At 37.6% G+C, this 24859-nt stretch overlaps 8 protein-coding genes across 8 annotated transcripts; 5 read left to right on the top strand and 3 right to left on the bottom strand.

Moving 5' to 3' along the window:
• The first annotated feature begins 223 nt into the window (after positions 1 to 223).
• Positions 224 to 4282, top strand: LOC18021335 (O-fucosyltransferase 28). Its single transcript, XM_006403554.2, has 8 exons — positions 224 to 1026; positions 2015 to 2087; positions 2181 to 2251; positions 2357 to 2445; positions 2509 to 2641; positions 2765 to 2997; positions 3084 to 3560; positions 3654 to 4282. Exons 1-8 carry the CDS (start codon positions 409 to 411, stop codon positions 3919 to 3921), a joined length of 1962 nt encoding a protein of 653 aa, XP_006403617.1. The 5' UTR covers positions 224 to 408; the 3' UTR covers positions 3922 to 4282.
• On the bottom strand, positions 4140 to 5984 carry LOC18021334 (fructokinase-like 1, chloroplastic). Its single transcript, XM_006403555.2, has 2 exons — positions 5201 to 5984; positions 4140 to 4983 (listed from the first exon to the last, which is right to left on the bottom strand). The coding sequence occupies exons 1-2, from the start codon at positions 5951 to 5953 to the stop codon at positions 4291 to 4293; spliced, it is 1446 nt and encodes a 481-aa protein (XP_006403618.1). The 5' UTR covers positions 5954 to 5984; the 3' UTR covers positions 4140 to 4290.
• A 93-nt stretch (positions 5985 to 6077) lies between these two features.
• On the top strand, positions 6078 to 7361 carry LOC18021336 (immediate early response 3-interacting protein 1). Its single transcript, XM_006403556.2, has 2 exons — positions 6078 to 6221; positions 7012 to 7361. The coding sequence occupies exon 2, from the start codon at positions 7018 to 7020 to the stop codon at positions 7252 to 7254; it is 237 nt and encodes a 78-aa protein (XP_006403619.2). The 5' UTR covers positions 6078 to 6221; positions 7012 to 7017; the 3' UTR covers positions 7255 to 7361.
• Positions 7362 to 7405: 44 nt separating this feature from the next.
• LOC18021337 (L-type lectin-domain containing receptor kinase VIII.1) lies at positions 7406 to 8772 on the bottom strand. Its single transcript, XM_006403557.2, has one exon. It carries the CDS (start codon positions 8624 to 8626, stop codon positions 7580 to 7582), a length of 1047 nt encoding a protein of 348 aa, XP_006403620.1. The 5' UTR covers positions 8627 to 8772; the 3' UTR covers positions 7406 to 7579.
• Positions 8773 to 9745: 973 nt separating this feature from the next.
• On the top strand, positions 9746 to 11959 carry LOC18021338. The gene is made up of 6 exons (XM_006403558.2): positions 9746 to 9952; positions 10055 to 10292; positions 10530 to 10724; positions 10819 to 11452; positions 11537 to 11643; positions 11788 to 11959. Exons 1-5 carry the CDS (start codon positions 9779 to 9781, stop codon positions 11640 to 11642), a joined length of 1347 nt encoding a protein of 448 aa, XP_006403621.1. The 5' UTR covers positions 9746 to 9778; the 3' UTR covers position 11643; positions 11788 to 11959.
• A 35-nt stretch (positions 11960 to 11994) lies between these two features.
• On the bottom strand, positions 11995 to 14016 carry LOC18021339 (fructose-1,6-bisphosphatase 1, chloroplastic). The gene is made up of 4 exons (XM_006403559.2): positions 13483 to 14016; positions 13058 to 13285; positions 12369 to 12875; positions 11995 to 12215 (listed from the first exon to the last, which is right to left on the bottom strand). The coding sequence occupies exons 1-4, from the start codon at positions 13930 to 13932 to the stop codon at positions 12144 to 12146; spliced, it is 1257 nt and encodes a 418-aa protein (XP_006403622.1). The 5' UTR covers positions 13933 to 14016; the 3' UTR covers positions 11995 to 12143.
• A 4962-nt stretch (positions 14017 to 18978) lies between these two features.
• LOC18021340 lies at positions 18979 to 20514 on the top strand. The gene is made up of 3 exons (XM_006403560.2): positions 18979 to 19060; positions 19332 to 19637; positions 20351 to 20514. Exons 1-3 carry the CDS (start codon positions 18994 to 18996, stop codon positions 20512 to 20514), a joined length of 537 nt encoding a protein of 178 aa, XP_006403623.2. The 5' UTR covers positions 18979 to 18993.
• A 1891-nt stretch (positions 20515 to 22405) lies between these two features.
• Positions 22406 to 24220, top strand: LOC18021341. Its single transcript, XM_006403561.2, has 3 exons — positions 22406 to 22604; positions 22874 to 23194; positions 23911 to 24220. The coding sequence occupies exons 1-3, from the start codon at positions 22538 to 22540 to the stop codon at positions 24045 to 24047; spliced, it is 525 nt and encodes a 174-aa protein (XP_006403624.2). The 5' UTR covers positions 22406 to 22537; the 3' UTR covers positions 24048 to 24220.
• The last annotated feature ends 639 nt before the right edge of the window (positions 24221 to 24859 follow it).

Raw genomic sequence — 24859 nt, forward strand, 5'->3', positions numbered from 1 at the left:
ATTCTTAAGAATATTATAAGCTTCAAAACTTTCTAAATAATTTCAAAAAGTCAAATAAAAATAAGTGATGAGGTATTATTCGTTTTGGTATTAAGATGTGCTACAAACGTGATGTAAGTTATCCAAAAATGCAAAACTGTAAAAGAAAAAAAGAAAAAACTTAAAAATATACTCCATATGGAATGATTAGAACAGTCACATAAATAATATACGCACAGGCCATTACAAAAAATCTGAAAAACAAAAATTGATTCGGCGCCTCAGCTTCGCCGAGTTTCACGGTGACGGTGGATACAGAGAAGAAGAAAACCAGAACATGGCCACGTAGCCTCTAAACCAAAACTAATCATCCCTCTTTTCTCTCTCTCTTCTCTTTCCAATTTTGAATTCCCTTTTACCGGCAGCGATATGTCAGTCGCCGGAGCTATAAACCCCTTGCCTAACGCACCAATCCCAGCCGGACCCACCACAACACGCCGCCGTGTGGGTGATTCTCTCGACGTAGTCTCCGAACGACCCTCGAATTCCTCTGATTTCTGCAGTACAGCCACCGCTAATACCGTCGTTGTATCGACGGATTTGGACGGCGGAGATACGAGCAGCCAAGGGGGTCCTTGTTCCTCTCCATCTTCGGAGGGTTCCTCGTCTACTGGATCTCACTACCACCACGATCACTATCACCAATTTCACAACAACCAAGCGATTCGGTTTCTCCTTCTCCTCCGTAAATTCCGGTTTCCGTTTTTCCAAGGCGGCGGTTGTGGTGGATCGACGCCTGTGGTGGGGCAAGGGTTTAGATCGGGGAGAAACGTGGGGCGTCGGATCTTGGGTCTCCTCATGGTTCTCGTGGTCGCGTCCGTGTTCCTCAGGGTATACCTCATAGGTGGTGTACGCGTGGTCGACCACGCGCGATTGAGCGAGTTTGTCGTCGTTAGAACGCTCTGTGACGATCGGTCAATGGCTCAACGTGAAGTCGCCGTCAACCAAGCTTCGTCTCAGCCAATGCGCGTTCTGGAGAAGCTTCCCGTGAGTTTTCTTCTTTCTCTCTTCTCTTTACATTTGACATTTTTTAGGGATTTTCTGTTCGTTTACCGAGAAAGAAAAAGTCAATCTTTGGGAATACGCGTTTTTTGAGCTTCTCTGATCGATAACCAATTGAGAAATACGCAAATCCACAGTTATGTTCTTGGTTAGGATCAAACTCAATCCTCTTTCTGAATTTACTTTTATTTGTCTGCATGTTTAAGGTTTTCTGATCAAAACTTAGAACGTCATGAGCGGAATTTTCGTCTGCGTCTGTAACTTAGTTGAAGAGTTCTCAATTTAATATCCGATTATGTAGTCTCTAAGAAAATTAGCGTAATAAGGTTGCACTGTTCGCATCAATGTCTCCTTTTCTGGAGAAACTTGAAAGAGAAAACGAAGGGAAGAAGAAGAAGAAGAAGTGGGTTAGGTAGAAAGTTGAACATCTTTAATGATTGCACAACTGAATGATCAATGTTTCGGTGGCGCTAGAATATTCAGAAATGAAATTCATGTTATGAGCAGTACGTTTTGATATTGGAGCGAGAGACTTTGACGAGAGCATTAAAAGTCAATGGAATTGGGCGGCCTTGATGTAGATCATCACTTCCCTACAATTTCAGTTGACTTTATTTTCTGCACAATCCATAACCCTTTTGAGAAGACTTAAGTTGAAAAGTTAATTAATGTAAAAGTTCCAAAATGATCCTGGTGATATTGGTTTTTTTTACAGCTCATGGCACTGTTGAGTCGATGTAGTTTCGTTTGTTAAGTTTAAACAACTTGTTGATTTTTTCAAGTAATAGATTTACGGTACGAGGAATTTTTGTGATCTGTGTAGTCAGAGGTTGAACAGATTTAGAATGAGCTTAATTTTTTTTTTTAATCATGTCCTCTGTTTTTGCAATCTAAGGAAGACGAAATCTTTCATTTTGACTTCGTTTCCGAGGATCTGGTTATGGATTTCATGTTTGGATGTTGCTTTTTCCAGATTCCGGAAATTTGGCAGAAACCTGAAAGCGGAAATTATCGCCAGTGTGTGGCGCGTCCTAAGAAACAGACGAGTATGTTGCTATCTTACATTTCTTGGTTCCTCTTCAGGCGCATTTACAGTTTTGAATCTTCAAGATCTAGGACTGATATATGTCTTTGTCTAGGACTGCGCCGAAAAACCAATGGGTATCTTCTAGTACACGCAAATGGAGGATTGAATCAGATGAGAACTGGGGTGAGTTCTCACTTCCACAGTATTTTAGAAGGTTCTGATCTCACGATTCTCCACATTGTACTGTTTTTGATTTACCTTTCTTTGTTCGTTTTGACCAAAATGCAGATATGTGACATGGTTGCCGTTGCCAAGATTATGAATGCAACTCTTGTTCTTCCTCTTCTTGACCACGAATCTTTCTGGACTGACCCAAGGTCTTGTCCTTATATCTTATCACTTTTACTGACTTAATTCTAATAAATTTTCTTTGTATGCAGCACTTTTAAAGATATTTTTGACTGGAGACACTTCATGAACCTTCTGAAACACGATGTTGACATTGTCGAGTACTTGCCTCCTCAGTATGCTGCCATGAAGCCTCTTCTAAAGGCCCCTATTTCTTGGTCGAAGGTGTGCGTTCATATTGGTGAAGGTTTTCTTGGTTACCGTTCTGTGTTCTATCTTTGCTCCTGTATAGATCTAGGGGTTTTCCGCCAGGAGAAGTAAATTCTCAAATTCATAATGGAAATGCAGGCTAGTTACTACAGAAGCGAAATGGTGCCACTGTTGAAACGTCACAAGGTGTTGAAGTTCACGCATACTGACTCACGGCTTGCTAACAATGACTTGCCGCCATCAATCCAACGACTGAGATGTCGTGCTAATTACCAGGCACTGGTGTACACCAAGGAGATCGAGGACCTTGGAAAGGTTTTGGTTAACCGGTTAAGAAACAACAGTGAGCCGTATATCGCTCTGCACTTGAGGTAAATACGACCTTTTTTTTGCATCAGCAAGGAAAATCGTTGGTGGATCTCGGTTTTGACTCAATAGTGTTTTGGATATTTTGCAGATATGAAAAGGACATGCTTGCCTTTACAGGATGCAACCACAATCTTACAGCTGAGGAAGCTGAAGATCTGAGAATTATGAGGTACAGTGTCCAACATTGGAAGGAGAAAGAGATTGATAGCCGAGAGAGACGGATTCAAGGTGGATGTCCAATGTCTCCTCGAGAAGCAGCCATATTTTTAAAGGCAATGGGATATCCATCCTCCACAACTATATACATAGTGGCTGGTGAAATCTATGGAAGCAAGAGTATGGATGCTTTCCGTGCAGAGTACCCAAATGTCTTTTCTCACTCAACCCTTGCGACTGAAGAAGAGTTAGAGCCTTTCAGTCCATACCAGAATCGCCTTGCTGCATTGGATTATATTGTGGCCCTTGCAAGCGATGTTTTTGTATATACATATGATGGAAATATGGCTAAGGCGGTCCAAGGACACAGAAGGTTTGAAGGGTTTAGGAAGTCGATAAATCCAGACAGGTATGGTAACATGGAATAAAAGTTTTTTGTTTTGCCACAATTTGCAGTTTCTTTCACTGGTTTTGCTGATTTTTTATGTGTTGGTTATTTCAGGCTGAACTTTGTTAGACTGATGGATCATTTTGATGAGGGTGTCATATCTTGGGAAGAGTTTGCTTCCGAGGTTAAGCGATTAAATAGAGACAGGATTGGAGCTGCTTATGCGAGACTGCCTGCTTCACTTCCCAGGCTAGAGGAGAATTTCTATGCAAACCCACAACCTAATTGCATCTGTAACAAGTCTCATCATCCTGAGCAGCTCTGGAAAAAATCAAGTCTAAGAACGGAGTCAAAGACATGGAAGAAGAGTGCTTCAAGATAGCGTCCAAAACAGTCGAGGTTCACTTGTCAAACACTGAAGAATGCTGTTGTGGATCAGAGCATAGAACAAGCTGCATCGAGTATACAGCGTTTTTGTACAGATATAGGAAAAGAGGTAACCCGAGTTTCAGAAGATTCAGGCTGCTTAGTAGAATCAATTTGGCATACAGGGGGGCATCAAAGGTTGTATCAGCTAGAGCATTTTTGTGACTCTGCACGGGAAGCACAATACAAAGATTGAGACGTCTGCTAATCATCAGTGAACTCAAAAATTGATTGTACATTGGATTACAAATTTTGAATCAGTATACATCTCACACATTGTTCAAAAACATATTAAAGTAGAAGCCGAGTTCTTGATCTTTCTATTCTACCACATTGATGGAACATAAACTTGTTCTTTCAAATTCTGTGTCGCGCTTTCAGTAGGGAAACCTCTAACTGCGCCAATTGTCCACTGCGATATGATACCAGCAGCAACTGCAAACCGGAGCTGTCGCTCCAACACATCTTGGTCCTCAAACATCTCAGGACAAGTTGTTAGCTTCCTCATGATGCCTGCAACAACAGCATCACCAGAACCTGTTCTATCACAGGTGAAAGGAGTTATAAGCACATCCTCGGTTCCAACCACAACTCCATCAAAAGAAGGAGTATAGTAATGAAGCCGAAGTGTTCCATCAGTCACAACCAATAGCTTCAGCCCCTCATGCCACAATGGTTTGATTTCCTCTGGTGTGTAGTGGTAATAGTCTCTTCGGTTCTTTGTCTGCTCGAAATCCTCAGCAAAGTATTGTGGTGTGTAGTTTCTTCTCCTCTCGTAGTACTCTTCATCAAGTAGAAACTCAAGCTCTTGCTGTGAAACTTCGATGATGTTTGCTTCATTCCATGCTTTCTTGATCAACTTCCTAGTCTCATTGCGCGATCTCCATAGCGGTAATGGAAGGTTCAAGTCAAAGAAAATCAGCCCTCCAAACTTTTTGGACCATTGTATTGCCATGAAAAGAGTTGATTGCATCGTAGGAGACGTCAACACTTCTGAATTGAAATGGAAAATCCTTGCCTGTATAAGTAAAATACCAAGAAGCTTAAAAGGGAACCTGAGGTGTTCTATTTCATGATCCAAATCATATACGAACAAGAAACTAGTCATTTGCAACATGATTAATGCTCAAGACAGATAATTGCCATAAGAAACCAAGCTTCGAGCTATCATTTCATTTTAGATTATAAACGAAAGTCAAATTGTTCCTCGTCAACAATAATCTGAATGATTTTACCTCTTTCAGCACAGCTAAATTCAGTTCAGAAACAAGAAGCGAGTCCTCCGGCGGCTCTTTCACCGTCTCCGCCTTCATCTTCCCGTCCTCGAACTTGATCTTGACGCGAGTGCAAGCAGTACTCGAATTCTCATCGAATTTCACAGCTCTCGTCTGAACTCTCTCCTTGTTCATCATCAGGACCAACTCTTCCCCGAAATCATCTTCACCGACTTTCCCCATGAACGCCGCTCTCCCGCCTAACCGAACGTGAGAGATCGCCACGTTCGACGGCGGACCTCCCGGAGCTCGACCAAACTCCGGCGGATCCCATTGCAGCATCTTCCACTGCGAGTACATGTCAGGGTGCATCGGGTTATCGTGGACTCGCACCACCGGAACAAATTCCTTCTGTACGGCTCCGAAACAGCACACGAGAGGCGGGTCCTCGTACGGGAAATCGATCCCGTCGTCGTAATCCACTAACGCCGGATCCGATTCAGGATTCGTCTCGGTAGGATCGCTTTCGGTATTTTCTTTCTCAATAACCGTCGAGGTTTGCTTCTTCTTCCTCCCTTTGCGACTGGGTTTAGCGGTTTCCGCTGCTGCTCCGTTTGTGATACCGCCATTAATTGAAGCTTTCGGAGAGAGAAATTTCCTTAATTTTGGTGAATTTCGAGGGATTTGATCGGGAGCTACTACTTCTCTACGATTTATGATCGAATGTGAAGAATCAAAATGGTGAAGGTGAGGAAAAAGAAGAAGTGAAGCCATGGGGGGTTTTTTACTTCGATGTCGGGGTTTATCCAAATCTTCCCCCTTTTTCAAAAATAATCATATCGGGTCCTGACCCGAATATTACTGGATCCGGTTCAACCCTTGAAAAACCCGAACCGTGTTTTTAAGAAACATTTCAGACTTCATAAGAAGAAGAAGAGGAAAGAAGAATAAAAACCATTCACTCGGTTTCGGCTACAAAATCTCACAGACGATTCGATTATCTCCTTCTCGCGTCGTCCTCATCGTAAATTTCTTCCCGCCGGTAAGTAATCTTTCTAAGTTTCAGTGGTTGCTAGTTTTGGTGTTTTTTTTTAATGTAATTCTGGAATCGATCGATCAGTTTCGCTGCTTCTTTGGATCTTCGATTACAGTCTCGATCTCAGGTTTAGACCAGCAGTGTAATTACTGAGGAATGCAATAGCTCAGATTTCTCGGATGTCTTTAAGCAGTATCAAACCATAATCAAGTTATCAACTGCTTATATGCGTTTTTGACATTATTCTGAGCTTTCATGGTTGAAGTGTTCTGTTAACCAAATTCATAAGAAAACATCATCTAGTGTTTCTTGGGTTTATATCTAGCTTGGTGCTTTTCACAACCTGCTTTTTTGATCCTGAAAAACTGTCACCAATCATATTTCTGTTGCTTAGGTTCTTATATGTCCTTGAGAATGGTTGCTATAACATCATGCTTAGCGTAAGGCACTTTTCAATGCTATCTCGGTGACTCCTGCAATAGTATAAATTCTAGATGACATCATTATAGGAACCAATTCAACCAAATAACAAGACAGCTTAATCATTCTGGTGGCTTGGGCATTTCTCTTTATATGTTTTAATCAAGATTTTTTACTGCTATGTTCATGTTTCACAGTGAATCACTGAAACAATGAAAATTTATACTTGCACTAACTTAGTGTCCATTCATAGAGTTCTAATCCAAGTTCCTTAACGGTTATGTTTAACTGTGTGCCAAGAATCAGACAACTTTGTTCCACTCAGTCTCTCTTTTCCCTGATTCTGATTTGTTTTTATCAACACTATGCACCACAGAGAAAGATGGCCTTCTGGACATTGATGAGAGGTCTGCTCCTCTTTGCTAATGCATTTGCAATCCTCAATGAAGATCGTTTCCTTGCTCCAAGAGGATGGACACTTGAAAATGTCCACCAAACCGGTAGAAGAAACTCTTTCAAAGGCCAAATCATAGGTCTGATTAATGCCTGCCAGTACATGAGACTGCCCCTCCTGTTCATGAACGTGGCAGTCATTGTGATGAAGATTATCTTCGGTTGAAGAGTTTAAGTAGATGAATATAAACTACGTTGCGTACCTAAAATGATCGTGATTATTGATAACTATGTAGGAGGTGGAAGTTGTTTTTCTTATCTATCTCAAACGAATATCCCATTCTACTCGCATTTATAATGCTGAAACAAACTAAAAGTGCCAAAGAATAATAACAATGTAATAAGCTTACACACATAGAAAAACAAGGGGGCTACAGTAGCCAATTGAAGAACATCGTGGATTACTAGTCACCATTACAAACCCAAGAAATCTACTTGATTACATAAAGATCACATATCCTAAAGCACACAAAAAAAAACGAAATTTGACTTCACTTCTTTACTACTTGCGCCTCAGCTTTACTCATCACAATTTCCATTTTCTCCATCTTCTCGTACTCAAACTCCTTAGTCTTGATACCACATTCCTCCTGCATCACCATCACAATATTCTTCCTTTTGAAAGCTGCCCATATATGCATCATGGCGAAGAACACAAGCCCAGTAGATGCAAAGGTCATGCCGAAGCAACTCACAATCTCCCACACCCTTTCTCTTCTCCGCCTCTTTGCCTCCTCCTCTTCTCTAAGCTTCGCCCCCAAAAGCGCCCCATAAGAGTGCATACCCTTAGGGACGCGTCTCGCTTCCAAGCTCCAAGAATGGAGATTAAAAGTACCGTTATACGACTTAACACCAACCATGAACTCATCTTTACCTTTCAACATCCCCGACAAGTTGATCCAAGTAAATATCACAGGATCAACAGGTTTAATGCTTTCTGATTTGCTTAACCGGACTTCTAAGAACTGACCACCTGCTATGTAATTAATCCAAGCGTACAACAACACCAACTTCTCCTCCTCCTTCTTCTGCAAGTTTGCGATTGAGAAATCGCGAGTCTTCTCAGGAACATTAGTACCATCGACTATTACCGCGACACTCGAATCTCCAATCTTGGTGAAATTTTCCGAAGTATCAAACTTGACTTCAAATAAAGAGTGATCAGATGTCCCATTAACAGGAAACGCGACGAATCCGAGCCTCCCACCACGACTAGGAGAAATCGAGAAAGAGATAAAAGTGGAAAATCCAGCGGGATACTCGGATTCAGTCTCGACGAACTCAATGGGTTTCTTGTAGACAACTAACCCATCACCTTGGCTCACTGAGTCATTCAGCTGAATCGAAATCGAGGATCCGCCGTCGACGAGCTTAGCGTCGCCGTAAAGGGAAATGTCGTCAGAATCAAAGCTCGGTTTTTTACCGAAACTTGTGAACGAGAAGGAGGATTTAGCTTCCGAGATCGAGTTTCTGGAGAAGAGAGAGAGTAAAGCCAGGAGTAGAAGAAGGGATGACCTGGAGAGAATGTAGCTCGCCATTAATGAAGCAGCTGTGGAATCTGTGGTTGATTTCTAGGGTAAGAAAATGGGGAGATTTTAGATCTCCTGATGGAGAGAGTAAAGTGGTTGAGGAAGAGAGAGAAAGAACAGGGAGTGATGGGGTTAAGCAATTGGACAATGCGAAAAGCGTTAAAGGTAGCAACTTTTGTCTCCTCGTTGCTGTGAATCTTTCTCAGTGTTTTTGCTTTCGTTGTTGTCACCGTGGTAAACCCCAAAAATGCTTTCATCATTTTCATTCAAACACGGAAAAACCATTAATCTCAAATGTGTTTGTGGTATTTAGAATGCGTTTATGACATGTTCCACTTTTAGTTATGTTAAATTATTTCCCAATTGGTTGTATTATATATACATGATATTTTCATATATTATCGATGATTATATTTTTTTCTTTTTATTTTTATGTAAAAAATAATCCAAATCTGTTTTCACAAATAAAAAAACAAAATTCGTTCGTTAGCTGATTTTTAAAGTTGTTAGGTCAAAATCAACATGAACGGTTATCAAAATGTTGCGACCGTCTTGTACTAAGGATGCCTAAGAAAATCAAGTAATTTGTTTCTTTTTTCCTTAAGAAATTTAGAATTTTATTTCGTTTAAACAAATTACCGTATCCTCTTAAATTTAATTTTACAATTGTAGCTCGTTCATGCATGGTAAATTCAATCGCGAATTTTCCCAATAATCTATGTTATTCCATAATTTGTATATTCCTCTTTCCTCACTTAGCTAATAAAGAAAGAGGGTAAAAAGCTGATATTCATGTCTGGCTGAAATAAATCCTACTATTACAGTATTTAATTATTTATCTACACTGTTGTATTAGTACACTCCTCCTCATACAACAGTGAAAATAAACTATTGGATAGTAATGGTAAAAAAGTAAAACTTCACAGTTTTTTACTTTCAAAACATTCAGGTTACCGCCACGAACAGGCGCAAGTATCTCCCGGCAAAATAAAAAACACGAAATCGCTCCAAACCGATTTTTTTGAAAATCTCCCGCTCCTTGTTACTCTTTTACTAAAAACCCTCTCTTCTTCAGGTCTTTTCCACTTCCATCTCTTTATCTCTCTCTTGTGCTTCATCTTCGTCTTAATTTAGGGTTTTCGATTTCCAGAAGTAATCGAGATGGGGAAATCGAGCAGATCCAAGGGATCGCCTAACATCGGTAATGGAGAAATTACTCCGACGCAAATTGCTTTCATCGTCGATCGTTACCTCTACGACAATCGATTCTCAAAAACCCGAAACCTCTTTAGAACTGAAGCTTCCTCTCTCCTCTCCAAATCCCCAGTTCGTGATGTAAGCTCACGAAAATTCTCTTGTATTTGTTGTTCTGCTGCTTAATCCATTGGGTTTTTTTTTCCTTTTTCTTTTTCTTATGCGTTTTTATTGCGTTCGTAGGTTCTGAAGAGTTATTTGACCCTTGAGGATATATTGAAAGATTACGTATGCTTAAGGGAACAGAAAGTGGCGTTGGCTCAAGAGAGAGTGATATTGGATCAAGAGAAAATTAGAGTTCAGAATCTGTTGCAGGGGATGCAGAATGTGATGAACACTTACAACGCCAGCCTCACCGTTCCTCCTCCACCAGTGGCTGCTCCGGCTTCTCAACAGAAAAACTACAGAGCCTCTTCTTCAGGTTTTTTTGGAATTTTAGCCTGGTTTTTTTGGAATCTTGATCTTTTCATGTTCCACATTATCGATTGAACCGATTCTAGCTGTTTTCTGTTTGTTAGAACATTGCAATTGTGTACTAAGATGATTTACACTTGGACACAAAATTTTGCTGCTAATGTATAGGTCTTGATTTTCTGTACCTAGCTGATGTATCCGACTTTACGCATATGGAACTAATAACATGTTTTTGTTTTTTCAGGCTGCGCTCAATACAACACACCTAATGTTATGTCAGTGTCATTGTTGGGTAACAAAAGAGTAGATTTTGGGAATTTCTCCACACCTTTGACTAGTCAGCCTGGAAAACGAAAAGTTCATGAGGTCTCTGTAGGAACTCCTCCGGTAACTAGGAAAGCGCGGATTACTACAGCACAAGACAACTCAACAGCAAATGGTATGTGTTTATGCCTACATCTACATGTTAATTAAATTTGGTTAAATCTCTAGTACCCTTCAACTTATTTTTGTCTTTTTTTTCTTGTATTCAGAGACGAATAAGATCCCACAAGCTGATAAAGCAGCTAACAATTTGTCGTCTCAAACTCCATCTGAAACACTGACATTGGCCAAGAACTCATCAGCAAATGAGTTAATGACTGGTCACGGGTCAAGCGTGGCCAAGTGTTTGTTCAACAAGGCTGATTCGTCCCTTCCTACAAGTTCAACATGTCTTAAGACACCACAAAAGCATGCTTCTCCTTGCAGCGATAAGTCCAACAGTCCCCAGAAAGAAGTTACTCCTACAAACTGCACAATTGTTACAAGGGAGAGATTCACAATTAGCCCTCTCAAGCAGATTACTTCTTATACAGTGGAAAGGAGCCATCTGATTTCTTCTTCTTCACCGGTCAAGTCTAACATTAAGATGTTAAATAAGAGAGACCATGTGAAAGGAAGGCTCAATTTTGATGAAACTGATACAGAAATGTGCCTTGAGGCACCTGCCACTGCAGACTTGGCTTCAACTTCACCATCTGGGTCTGAGCCTGAAGTTGATTTATCTGACATTGATTTTTCTGTCTTTGGTGAAGACTTCTCATTCTCCGAGCTAGGGCTACTAGTTGATTTTGATATTGGTTGTGAAGGAAGTACCCCAAATGCACCCATTCCAACTGTGGCAGGGTATGTGCTTTGTTTTATAATATCAGTTTCTGTAAATGTCTGTTATCTCTTGCTGTCTGCTCATTACGCTGTTGTAAATCACAGGTCGTCTCCTGAATCAGGGAACGGGAATCTAGAGCCTGACCAGACCATGTCAGAATATACATCAACTGTGACTGAAGTGATTCAAGGAAAAGATATGATCACTTAAGGTTGGTATATTCTGGTCTGCAACAGATTTTTAAATATACCTTTGCTCTGTCCACTCATTCTTTATGCTTCATTTGCAACAGATGATTTTTTAAATATACATTTTGCTTACTCTTCCTAACTCAGCTATTCTTCTCTTTACACAGCCAAGAGTTGCAGCTAGAGTCATGTTACAGACGATGTACTGAATTTTGAAGACTGTAATTGGCTCCAAGACACCAATACACAGATCCTCTGCTTTTGGCTAACTACGGTGCTATTTTTTTGAAATGATCTGTGGAATGTAAAAATGCTATGCCCTATGGTCCATCCTAATTAACGAGTAGTAAGAGTTGTATCAATCAAACTTGGTATTGGCTCTATAATTTAACAACTGATTTCTCTATATTGAATATCAACAACAAAATAGAAGTTTCATCATTTCTGCATCTATCTGCATATACCACATAGTCAGAAATTGGCTTATAATAGAAATAAAAATGGCTAATGTTTGGTACATGACTCAAGCCAGGTACTTCTCCAGCTTCTCCACTTCCTCCTTGCTTCCAATGTAAAGAGGAACCCTCTGATGTATCTGTAAGGTATCCCAAAGAAGATAATTAGGATGATGACACTAAATTTTGGATACAAAGTTAGTATAGCAGGGTAGCATAAAGAAAAACAACCAAACCGAACATAAATTCTTGTAATAAAGTAGATGTATGAAATGTGTGTGTGTTTGAGCTACCTCGGTTGGTTGGATATCAAGTACTCTCTGGTGTCCATCTGATCCTTTACCTCCGGCTTGTTCAACGATGAAACTCATTGGTGCACACTCATACAAAAGCCTAAGCTTTCCGTTTTTGCTCTTGGCGTCACGAGGGTACCCATAAATCCCACCGTACAACAAAGTCCTGTGAAAATCTCCGACCAAACTTCCAATGTACCTTGCCGAGTAAGGCTTCTGACTTGGACCAGGGTCCTTGAGATCATCAATGTACTTCTTCAGTTTGTCGTCCCACATCTGGTAGTTGCCTTCGTTGAAGGAGTAGATTTTACCGGCTTTGGGGATCTCGATGTTCTCTTGCGTGAGTACGAACTCGCCGTACATTGGGTCGAGTGTGAAGGCGAAAACGCCTTTGCCTAAAGTAAGAACGAAGATGACTGAGCTCGAGTACATACAGTAGCCTGCTGCTAGTAAGTTGTTCCCTGGCTGGCACACGTTTACTATACACCTTTCTTCTGCTGTCCCAAGCTACAACAATAGCAACATAAGCCAACTAAACCGAACCAAACGCAACCAAATCACTTAACCAAAACAGAACCGTAACCCGAATTGGTTTTACTAGTTTAACCGCATCAAACCGAATCGAATAATCTAAAATTTTTGGTAAGATGAAGAAATAAAAATTTGGTAAATTGAGTAGTTGAGTTTACGGCGGAGATATCGTCGGAGTCGTCGACGATACACTCGTCATTGGGACTGTAGATACCAAAGATGGAACCGGTGGAGACGGCCGCGTCAATGTTTGAGGAACCGTCAAGAGGGTCGAAGACGACGATGTAGTTACCGGAGTAACTCTCTTCCACCGCCACAGGCACGTCCTCTTCCTCAGACGCTATGATTCCCGTTCTTCCACTTGATCTCAAGCAGTTCGAAAACACCTGCAATTAACCATCCTTCAAAATCTTTTCATTATCTCATTCTTTTCTATCTTTTTTCTCCGTCAAAAAAAAAATTCATTTATTTACTGATAAAAAAATAATAAACATGTGAATTGGTTCTATTTTTGGTTAATGTTTTGATTCCAAAAGTGAAATACTTTTAAGAATATTCAATCATGTGTATGAATATTATTGACCTCATTAGAGACGACGTCAAGCTTCTTCTGATCCTCTCCCTGAATGTTAACGGCGCCTTGAACACCGGTCAAATTAGATATTCCGGCGCGTTGGACAAGTGAAGCGATCTGCTTACAAGCCATGGCTATGCTCGACATCACTATCGCCATCTCCGTATCTATCTCTCCTTTCTGCTCCTGCCTCAGTAACCAGCTCGTCAGCGTCTGAAGCTCGTACCCACTCTTCTTCCTCGCCGGAGATTTCGTCTCCGCCGTCGCAGCAGCATCCGCCGCCACCGCCATACACCTCACTCCACCACCTGCAGCATGATGATTCCTCCCGGCTGCTCGCTTCCCGGAGGAGAACAGAGATCTCGGGAAAAGGATCCGGGGCTGAGATGCGGCCGCCACGTGGCGAGAGCTTGAGAGGAGAAGATGAGACGACGACGTTGTCGCGGCGGTTGCTGCCATTTTTGCTGCGTTTGTGTTTTTGAAAAAAACACTGGGAGGAGGTTTGTGTGTGTGTTTTTGGAGGTGGAGAGAGAGAGAGAGGAGAGAATCGGATTGTGAGGTGGACGAAGGATTCGATTTATGCTTTCAGTTTAACAAAGCGGGTCCCACTTATCTTGATGTAGTTGACACGTGGCTTTTCTCTTACGGACCTAAAGATAAGTGTATATATAAGCAGGCCGATTTATTAAGGATTAGTAGTTAAATAGTATATGTTATAAAGAGAGTTGGGCCCGATCTAAATAGTTTATTCCTCTTGGTTAGCCCAATACCGCAACACCAAATTTAAGGATTTTTTGGTTGTTCTAGTCCTTGGCCATATAAACGAAAACAAACCGAAGTGAATCGAATCGAGACTTTTAAATCTTAGATTTGCTTATCATTGGATTTCTTATTTTATACTAAACCAAACTAAAATTGAACAAATTATTTTAGGTTCTTTATATTCAAAATTTCAAAGTACGTATTTTTATGTTTTGTATGCACTATTTTACCCAAAACTAATAATAACACTTTTGTTTTATAAATTCTCCGGCAACCATATTAGAACTAAACACGTTGAGTCAAATACGGACGTGAACATGTAGGCACGTCGCGTTGAGTCTAAGAGCATGTCCAGTGGGGTTTGGAGAAGAAGTTCGGGTTCGGGTTCATAAGCAAAGTGTATTTAAAAAAAAAGAAATATAGCCCATTATTGATGGATCGGTTCATCCGCGCGAGCTCGACGACCCCATTTCTTCGCGACGTGTCACATTGCGATTGGAGGAGATTTCGTGGTAATTTTCGAGAAATGAATTATTTTTGGGCCAAAAAATCATTTTGTGTGTTTCCCCTTTTTTTTCTCCTCTCTTCCTCTTCACCTGCGATTCGCGACGATTCCGTCAAAATCGTCCAGATCGGCGTGGAACGGGGATTTCCCGGGATGATTGGAAGCATCGATTGTATGCATTGGGAATGGAAGAATTGCCCAACCGCATGGAGAGGTCAATATACACGCGGATCAGGAAAACCGACTATCGTTTTAGAGGCATCACAAGATCTTTGGATATGGCACGCATTTTTTGGACCCAGGTACATTAAATTATATTAACGTTCTTGATCGGTCACCAGTTTTTTATGACATCTTGCAAGGTCGAGCTCCAAAAGTGAGATACTGGGTAAACGGTAACGAGTATCGTTTGCCATATTATCTCACAAACGGCATTTACCCGAAATGGACTACCTTTATACAATCAATTCATCTTCCTCAAGGAGAAAAAAATAGCAAATTTGCAACTAAACAAGAATCCATCCGAAAAGATGTGGAGCGGGCTTTTGGCGTGCTGCAAGCTAGATTTGCAATTATCAAAAATCCTGCTTTTTTTTTGGGATAAAGAAAAAATTGGGAAAATTATGCGAGCTTCTATCATATTACACAATATGATAGTAGAAAACGAACGACATAGCTACATTCTAGCCAATATAGAACAATTCCAACAAGAAGATGGAAGCAGAAATTCGCAGGTGGATAGGACATATTCTACACGTATGCCTACAAATGTCTCAAATTTGATGATGGCAAAACGAAACGAACTCCGTGACAGACAGATACATGAACGATTGAAAGAGGATTTAATAGAAAATATTTGGAATAAATTTGGTTAAGTTTTTTAAATTTTACAAATATTGTATGTTTCTAATTTTCTTGTATTAAATTTTACTCTTATATATTGTATTTTCTAAAATTATGTGTAATAAATTGTATTTCTCTATTTTATAATAAATGTGTGTTTTTTGTTTAAACAAAAAAAAAATTTAATTCAAAAAAAAAAAAATTTTGTTTGGGATGAACCCCAAAATGGAGTTCACTACTGGAACCACATTTTCACCCGAGTTCTTCTCAACCCACACAAATCGAAAAATATTGTTTTTTAATGCTGATGAACCCCTCTATGAGGTTTACTACTGGACATGCTCTAATACGGACATGAACACATTCAGTGACCTTGTTAAGTAAATAAAGAATTCTTTTTTCCAGCGATCAGTCTCTTCGAAGATTGAAATCAACCAATGGTGATAATATATGTATAGCAACTCACCAGCACGTAAATCATTTTCCATTCCAGAAATTTAGTCTTAAGTTTTCGGATTATTCACTTCTAAGTTTTAGGATGGTTTGATCATTTTCCAAAAATCTATTATATTAAGACAAGAGGTTGACACCTAAGCACCCATCTTTTTGATACTTCAGCCTCTCCACATTAGAAAAAAATCACATTTCAAGAATACACATTAATTTGGCTATTGATGATTTTTTTTTCAAAATGATTAATTATATGTTGATGGAAAAAACGTTCCAAATTCTACATTAAAATATAATTTGATTATTTAAATCCACTACCAATATCTGAATGACGAGAAGAAAAAGAGTTTCAAAGTTTTTGTATCATTAACACATCTATAAGTATATAAATTAGTTACCCATATAACATATCTTCTTCATAAGAGTTTCTTTTTTTACCTTTGACCTTGGAGTGTTGTGTATTTACGTCTGAGCTAGGTTTGATCTTCACCCTAACGCTTGATGTCTAGGTGACATCAAAAAATGGGATGCCGCAAGAACATGACGAATGGTGTGCACTCACAACTGTTTGCGATAACTGCGGCAGAGATCGGTGATTACATTTTATTCTTTGTCTATGCAAGGGCATTGATGTCCTATGATTGTTTAGATGTAACTTATACCAGGTGTTCGTCTTGACTGATTATCGCAAGTTTCATAATTGTTGCTTCGAAAGATTGGGTCTTCAATGTTTTTGTTACGAGTTAACTAAGTTCTTTCTTTTGCCATATTTTCTTTTGCTCAAAGCTAGCAGATTCTCTGATTCCTACAAGGGTATTGGTGACTATTTTTGCTGAACAATTAAGGATGAGGGATTTGTTTGGATGGATAGAGGAAACACTACTAATATTATTCGTTAGTTCTCCACTCAAGTCAATTAAATTTTACTATTTTAATATATAAAAACTTTGGTGCTGATTTAAACAAAACTGAATTCTCTTACTAAAATCTTCTGAGTAACAAAATAAGAAGGGTATTTCTAAACTACCAAATGAAAATATTAATTAAAAAACATAACTAAAAGAAAAACAACTCGCGTGTATGCGCGGGTACTCTTCTAGTCTATTATATAAAGACTCAGTTGAGTCTCACAAGCTTGACACATAAGCACTTTATATTTTGACACATCAGCTTTTGAAAAAATTAATTTTCTCAGTCCCAAAAAAAAAATTTAATTCATCAGCCATGACACAAATACAAAAGTAGTTTATATCTCGAAAAGTCATTCTCTTACAATAAAAAGTAAATGTATTGAACTTGTAGTGTTACCACTTCGTAAAGCACACCCAAAAAAATTGAACGACACTAAAATAAATTCGAAGAATCAAGAGCCATAATCATATGTTACTATAAAATGGATCGGAGCGGCATTCCACCTATTTTTCAACTTTCTCTTACACGCTCATAGAGCTCCAGAAATCAGATATAGCGCCACTGCAGTCACGTTCATAACCAACATTGGGAAAGAATTAAGGTCTTCAAATAACATATCCAAAATACAGATTTTTTGTGTTACTTTTGTTTTAGTGATTGTGGTTTTTGGTGTTTCAGATCAGAAATGCGATCAAATACATGGATATAATCACTCTACGTGTCTACGAAGAGGCAATGATAAACAATCCTTCCCTCATAGAAAGAGAGCTAGCTAGGAACAAGCTGTATGTAGCGTGATATATATATATCAATATTCCTATTTTATGTATATATAAGAAAAACTTTATGAACCATTAAAATAATTATTTCTTGTTTTCATATTAATATAGAGTTTTATGCGACGTTTTTTTTTGTTCGCAAAACATTTAAAAAATCATAAATAGTTTCTATTTATTGCATACATGAAAAATTATGATATCTTTGTATTTGTAATGCTCTGGTGCCTAACAATATTAGGTTTAGAGCAGATGATATAACAAACGAAGTTGAAGTTTTAGAGGTATTTTGTTTTCTGTTCAATTTATGTTTATAGTTTTCGTACATCTTTTGTAGATACATAAGACTGGCATATAGTGAATGTTTAACTCAATATAAAATTAGCTATTAAATTTTTTTACGTAGCGCATTATTTTTCTGTCACATAGACAAAATTCTTTATGTATCAAGAGAATATAATGCCCAAACTCTATCATATTTATTCTATTGACGTCCGAACTTTATATTTTTTTAACAAAAAAAAAGATTATTTAGAAAAAAATTATTGTTTTTAATATTTATTACCCTAAGCAGAACTCAAAGGATTTGAGATGAGATTTAAAAGTTAAGCTGAAACAAACAAACACAATATTTTGTATTTTATTGTGTATCGATGAATGTACGTATTTGTTAACTTTATTTCATTAGTAAAAAAACAGAAAATATATAATAAACAAACAGATATATGTCTAATAATAATTTAAAGAGATAACCATAGAAAGTGATTTGCAATTACATAATTCTATCATAATTTAGAAAATTCAAATTTGCATATATATATATATATATTATTGATAAACTAAACTATTATATATATAAAAATTACCGCGTGTACACGCGGGGTTTTATCTAGTGTATATGAATGTCCACTAAATTAAAGAGACATCCATGAACTCGTAATAAGAGATTAAATGATTCCATTTATAAAATTAAAATACATGAGCAATCACGCAAAACGTGAGAAAATTAAAATTGCAACTATTTACACAGAAACCCACAACTATTGCAACAAACGTGTTATATTAAAAAATAGTAAATAAAAATCATTCATCAAACATCTTGTATATATTATTTACACAGAAACCCACAACATGTCCTTCAACATACGCCTTTCTATTTCCACGTTCTCTCTATATTACTCTTTCCCTTGAAAACGTAAAACTTAATTTAACCCCTAAAATTCAATCAAGGAGAAAGTACTGAAGAAGAGAGAACACACAAAAAAAGAAGCAATGTCTTATTCTTCCCTCAAATTGCCAATCTTTCTCATTCTCTCCTCTCTTCTCCAAGCCGCTTTAGGTACGTACAAAACATATCTATTATATAGAAATCTCCAATCGTTTGAAACTAGGATCTAGCTAATTCATGATCAAATTCCAAAACTTGTTTCTCATAAACTATCATTGGTTATAAAAGTTCAGTTTTACATCGTAAGAAGAAGAACATTAGATTTCACAGTTACCCATCTAAGATAAACCATAGGAAACGAAAGTGTAAATAATCCTATGCAAATCATTGAATTTTTATTTTTAAATTAGTTAATGTTCTGATGTCCTATAATTGTATGTAGGGGAAGAAATTGTTTGCGAGAATCTGCCCACGAATATCTGCGCGTTCTCAATATCGGCTTCCGGGAAAAGATGTTTATTGGAGACAGCTAACGTCGCCGGAGAATACATTTGCCGGACTTCGGCGGTGGAGGTGGAAGGGATTGTAAACCACGTGGAGAGCGATGCTTGTGTATCCGCTTGTGGAGTTGATCGGAAAACCGTAGGGTTCTTGTCGGACACAATGATGGAGGCAGGATTCGCCGCTAAGCTTTGCTCGCCGGCTTGTTTGGACTATTGCCCGAACATTGTTGATATCGCCGGTGGAGGTACGATCTTGAACTTCTTTTTAGTTTTATTTTTTAAAAAGTCTTCAATGCATTGACGACAATTTGTTTGATGAGTGTATAGATATATATTGCATACGTACCGGTATAAACTGTGATGAAAGATTTTGATTTTTTTTTTTGTACGGTCTTGTTTTATAAACACTTTTTTTATCTTGACGAAAAAAAAAACTTTTTTTTTTTTGTTAATTATGTCTGTCGGCATAAATGAATAGGTAGAAACGACTGAAGGTATATATTGCACAAGTAAAAATGCCTACATTAATTGATACCGAGTAAGTAAGGGAGAATTTAGAATGGTGTACCACATATTATACTTTACGTAACTGTACTTTCTTTGAAATAAATTTTGTTGAGAAATTGATACTAGCTATCATAGAAATGAATGTGTATAAGATGGTGTTTTATATCATAATTATATGGCTGATTAAATAACTAAGAATCTGATGCTTGTGTGTGTGTTGTGTATTTCGGTACTGTCGGGTCCTTTTTCTTACACGTGCATCAGTGCATGCATGCAAGGAATTTCGGTAGAAGCTTGATTGTTATGCTTCAATCACCTTAATTATTATTCAAATGACAATGATATCTCTATTGCATCTTATATATGATTTTACGTTGCTAATATATATATAATTCAATGTTGTGTAAAGTGTAGACTTGACGTAACGTACCAATTAGTTGACTACCTGCAGGTGCATTTTTACCTGCTCTGTGCGATGCTCAACGGATAAATCCCCACCGTTCAATGCTGGAAGCCGACGTCAGCGCCGGCCCTGACTCCGATGCCTCACCCCCTGACGAAGCTCCGGGTCCTGATGAAGCTCCGGGTCCTGATGAAGCTCCGGGTCCTATGTAAAATTAAATGGTCTTAATTTCACGTGTGTGTTTCATGATTTAATTATGTTTAACATTTTGATTGATGATGATCCATATCTAATGGATCGTATCTTACATTTATATGAATTGATTCATATGAGAGAAGAGGATACAGAGTGAATTTGATTTTTGGTTCTCGGTTTCTTAATATTTCCCCATATAATAACAATACCATTGTTTTGTTTTCTTGTTCGATACATATACATGCCAATATGCCATGTGCAATCGCAACTTATAAGCGATGTTTAAAAAATGGACTCTAATATCTACTTTAAAATATCATTATACTATACATATATGTGATGTGATGCATGCTGAACATGTGTTTCTAGTTCAATTTCTCTCGAAGCTATACATATGTGTAGATCATTTTTTTTGAAAGATCGCTGAGGATGGTTATTGCGGAGCATGTTGTTACGCGTTTGCCAAATGCCTCCATACACGGTTTCATGTGCTACCAGCCTACTATACGCATAGAGGGTTTGAGGAGCCTTTGAAAGGGTGTGAGAGGAGGAAAAACGAGAACCCTATCCGTTGATAGATTAGGTTCTAAATGTGCTCACTGGTTTTGCATCGAAGGATTGTCGCAGAGACAACAAAGTATCGTCAGTTAAATACTCTAACTTGCTAGACCAGTTCTGAAGCTGCAACTGAAACTGTGGCAGTGTGTGTAGCTCATAGTATGTTGGGCCTGATCTTAATAGTTTTATTTTTCCTGGTTAGCCAAGACCGCGCAACACCAAATTTAAGGATTTATAAACGAAAACAAACCAAAGTGAATCGAATCGAGACTTTTAAGTTTGAGATTTGCTTATCATTGGATTTATTATTTTATACTAAACCAAACTAACATTGAACTTTTTGCATCAAAAGCACGTATATTTATGTTTTGTATACACTGTTTTACCAACAAAATAAATATATAATTGTTGATTTTATAAATTCTGCCTCTAAATTGAAACCATATTAATTTACCAACAAAAAAAAAAATTGAAACCATATTAGAACTAAACGCGTTGAGTCAAATACAGACGTGAACACATGTACGCACGTCGCTTTGTTTCCAAGAAAGCCACTCACCCAAAAAGTCTTGTAATGAAAAAGATAATTCAACTAATTCTTTATCAATTGTTATTTTTTTAAAATTTGATTACGTTCGCTGAAACATTTTAAAAAATGCCAATTAACAAAAAAAGTTTTCTAAAAGTTAATATAATATCATGTAACGAAAAATAAATTATCCAAGTAAATTAAAAGCCTATATGACCAATATAATGAAGCTACGAATAGTAAAAAAGTAAAAACAATAAAGAATATTTTGGTAAAAAAAAAACACAATTCTTAAAAGTTAAAGAAGCACATACTTAACCATATTAGTTTCATTAATTTAGGATATTTGAATATCGACTAAAATAAGTTCATTCAGTGACCTTGTTCATCGCTCAGTCTTTGAAGATTGAAATCAACCAATGGTGATAATATATGTATAGCAACTCAACAGCACGTAAATCATTTTCCATTCCAAAAATATAGTGTTTATCGGATTATCCACGTCTAAGATTATGCTGTTTTGATCCTTTTCCAATAAGTATAGTACATATCAATGTCCACCAAATTAAAGAGACACCCATGAACTCGTAATAAGAAATTAAATGATTTCATTTATAAAATGAAAATATGACAAAGCATAATGTAAGAAAATTAAAATTGCAACTACTATATAATATATAATGTTTACTGTTGACAAAAAAAAACTTTACTATTATAGTAATACCATATATAGAGAATGTTATTATAAAAAAATAGCAAATCCAAATCATTCATCAAAACATCTGGTATATATTTACACACAAACCCACAACATGTCCTTCAACATACGCCTTTCTATTTCCACGTTCTCTCTATATTATTCTTTCCCTTGAAAACATAAAACTTTAACCCCTAAAATTCAATCAAGGAGAAAGAGAAGAAGAGAGAACAAAAAAAAAAAAAAACCAGAAGCAATGTCTTATTCTTCCCTCAAATTGCCAATCTTGTTCATTCTCTCCTCTCTTCTCCATGCCGCTTTAGGTACGTACAAACATATCTATTATATAGAAATCTCCAATCCTTAGAACCTAGGATCTAGCTAATTCATGATCAATTCAAAACTTGTTTCTCATAAACTATTATTGGTTATAAAGTTTCAGTTTTTACATCATAAGAAGAAGAACAAATACATTTCACAGTTACCGATCGAAGATAGACCATAAAAAAAGAAAGCGTTAGTAATCCTTAGTAAATCTTTGGATTTTTTTTTTAATTAGTTTATGTTCTTTGCTCCTATAATTTGAACGTAGGGGAAGAAATAGTTTGCGAGAATCTGCCCACGAATATGTGCGCGTTCTCAATATCGGCTTCGGGGAAAAGATGTTTATTGGAGACAGCTAACGTCGCCGGAGAATACACTTGCCGGACTTCGACGGTGGAGGTGGAAGGGATTGTAAACCACGTGGAGAGCGATGCTTGTGTATCCGCTTGTGGAGTTGATCGGAAAACCGTAGGGATCTCGTCGGACACAATGATGGAGGCAGGATTCGCCGCTAAGCTTTGCTCGCCGGCTTGTTTGGACTATTGCCCTAACATTCTTGATCTCTATTTCAATCTCGCCGCCGGTGAAGGTACGATCTTGAGCTTCCTTTTTTTTTTTTTTTTAAAGTCTTCCATGCATTGACAAATTGTTTGATGAGTGTATAGATAATAGGTTGCATACACACCGGTATTATTTCTGATGAAATTTTTATTTTTTTTTCTGATGAAAGATTTTGATTTTGATTTTTTATGCATATGGTCTTCCTTTTATAACTTTTTTTTTTTAATTATGTCTGTCCACATAAATGAATAGGTAGAAACGACTGAAGATATATATTCCCTACGTAAAAATGCGTATGTAAGAGAGAATTTTGAATGGTGTACCATAAGGTCCATTAATTTACCGAACTGTAGTTTCTTTTTTGAGGAATTTAAAGTAGAAAAATGTGTACAATATGGTGTTTTATATGGCTGATTAAAGAACTTAGAATCCTATACTTGTGTGTGTTTTGTGTATTTCGTTAGTGTCGGGTCCTTTTTTCTTAAACGTGCATGCAAGAAGCTCACTTTCAAACCTTTTTTTCTTTTAATAAAAACTTTCATATTTTATGGTGTTTCTTATCGTCAAAGCAAGGAATTTCGGTAGAAGCTTGATTGTTATGCTTGGCTCACCTTAATTATTATTCAAATAACAACGATATCTCTATTGCATCTTATATATGATTTTACGTTGCTAATATATATAATTCAATTTTGTGTAAAGTGTAGACTTGACGTAACGTACTAATTAATTGATTACATGCAGGTGCATTTTTACCTGATCTGTGCGATGCTCAACGGATAAATCCCCGCCGTTCAATGCTGGATATCCTCAGCTCCGGCGCCGCTCCCGGCCCTATCTCCGATGTCTCATCGCCTGCTCTAGCTCCGGCTCCTATGTAAAATTAAATGGTCTTAATTTCACGTGTGTTTCATGATTTAATTATGTTTAACATTTTGATTGATGATGATCCATATATAATGGATCATCGTATCTTACATTTATATGAATTGTTTCATATGAGAGATGAGGATACAGAGTGAGTTTGATTTTTGGTTCTCGGTTTCTTAACATTTCCCCATATAATAACAATACCATTGTTTATTTTTCTTGTTCGATACATCATACATATACATGCCAACATGCAATGTGCAATCGCAACTTATAAGCGATGTTTAAAGAATCATCTAATATCTACTTTTAAATATCATTATACTATACATATATGTGATGTGATGCATGCTGAACATGTGTTTCTAGTTCAATTTCTCTTGAAGCTATACATATGTGTAGACCATTTTTTTAAAAAGATCACTGAAGATGGTTATTGCGGAGCATGTTGTTAAGCTTTTGCCAAATGCCGCCATAAACGGTTTCATCTGCTACCAGCCTACCATACGCATGGTCGCATAGAGGGTTTGAGGAGCCTTTGAAATGGCGTGAGAGGAGGAAAACGAGACACCTATATATCAATGATTCCATCAAAGATATAAATTCGGTGCACTATATATCAATGATTCCATGTTAAACTTTTCAATTGAGTAATAGTTTTTGGACAAATTTTGAATAGATGTTTTCGTTGGATAATAAAATAATTTATTATATGATTTATAGTAGTACTGTCAAATGCAAAACCTTTAAGCATTTTTTTGGGGAAGATTACGAAAGGAAACATTAACATCAGTGCATACATAATTGCTCGGACGGCGATAAT

This window comes from Eutrema salsugineum, unplaced genomic scaffold (assembly GCF_000478725.1).
Source record: "Eutrema salsugineum unplaced genomic scaffold, Eutsalg1_0 scaffold_16, whole genome shotgun sequence".
In the NCBI taxonomy this organism is placed as follows: Eukaryota; Viridiplantae; Streptophyta; class Magnoliopsida; order Brassicales; family Brassicaceae; genus Eutrema; species Eutrema salsugineum.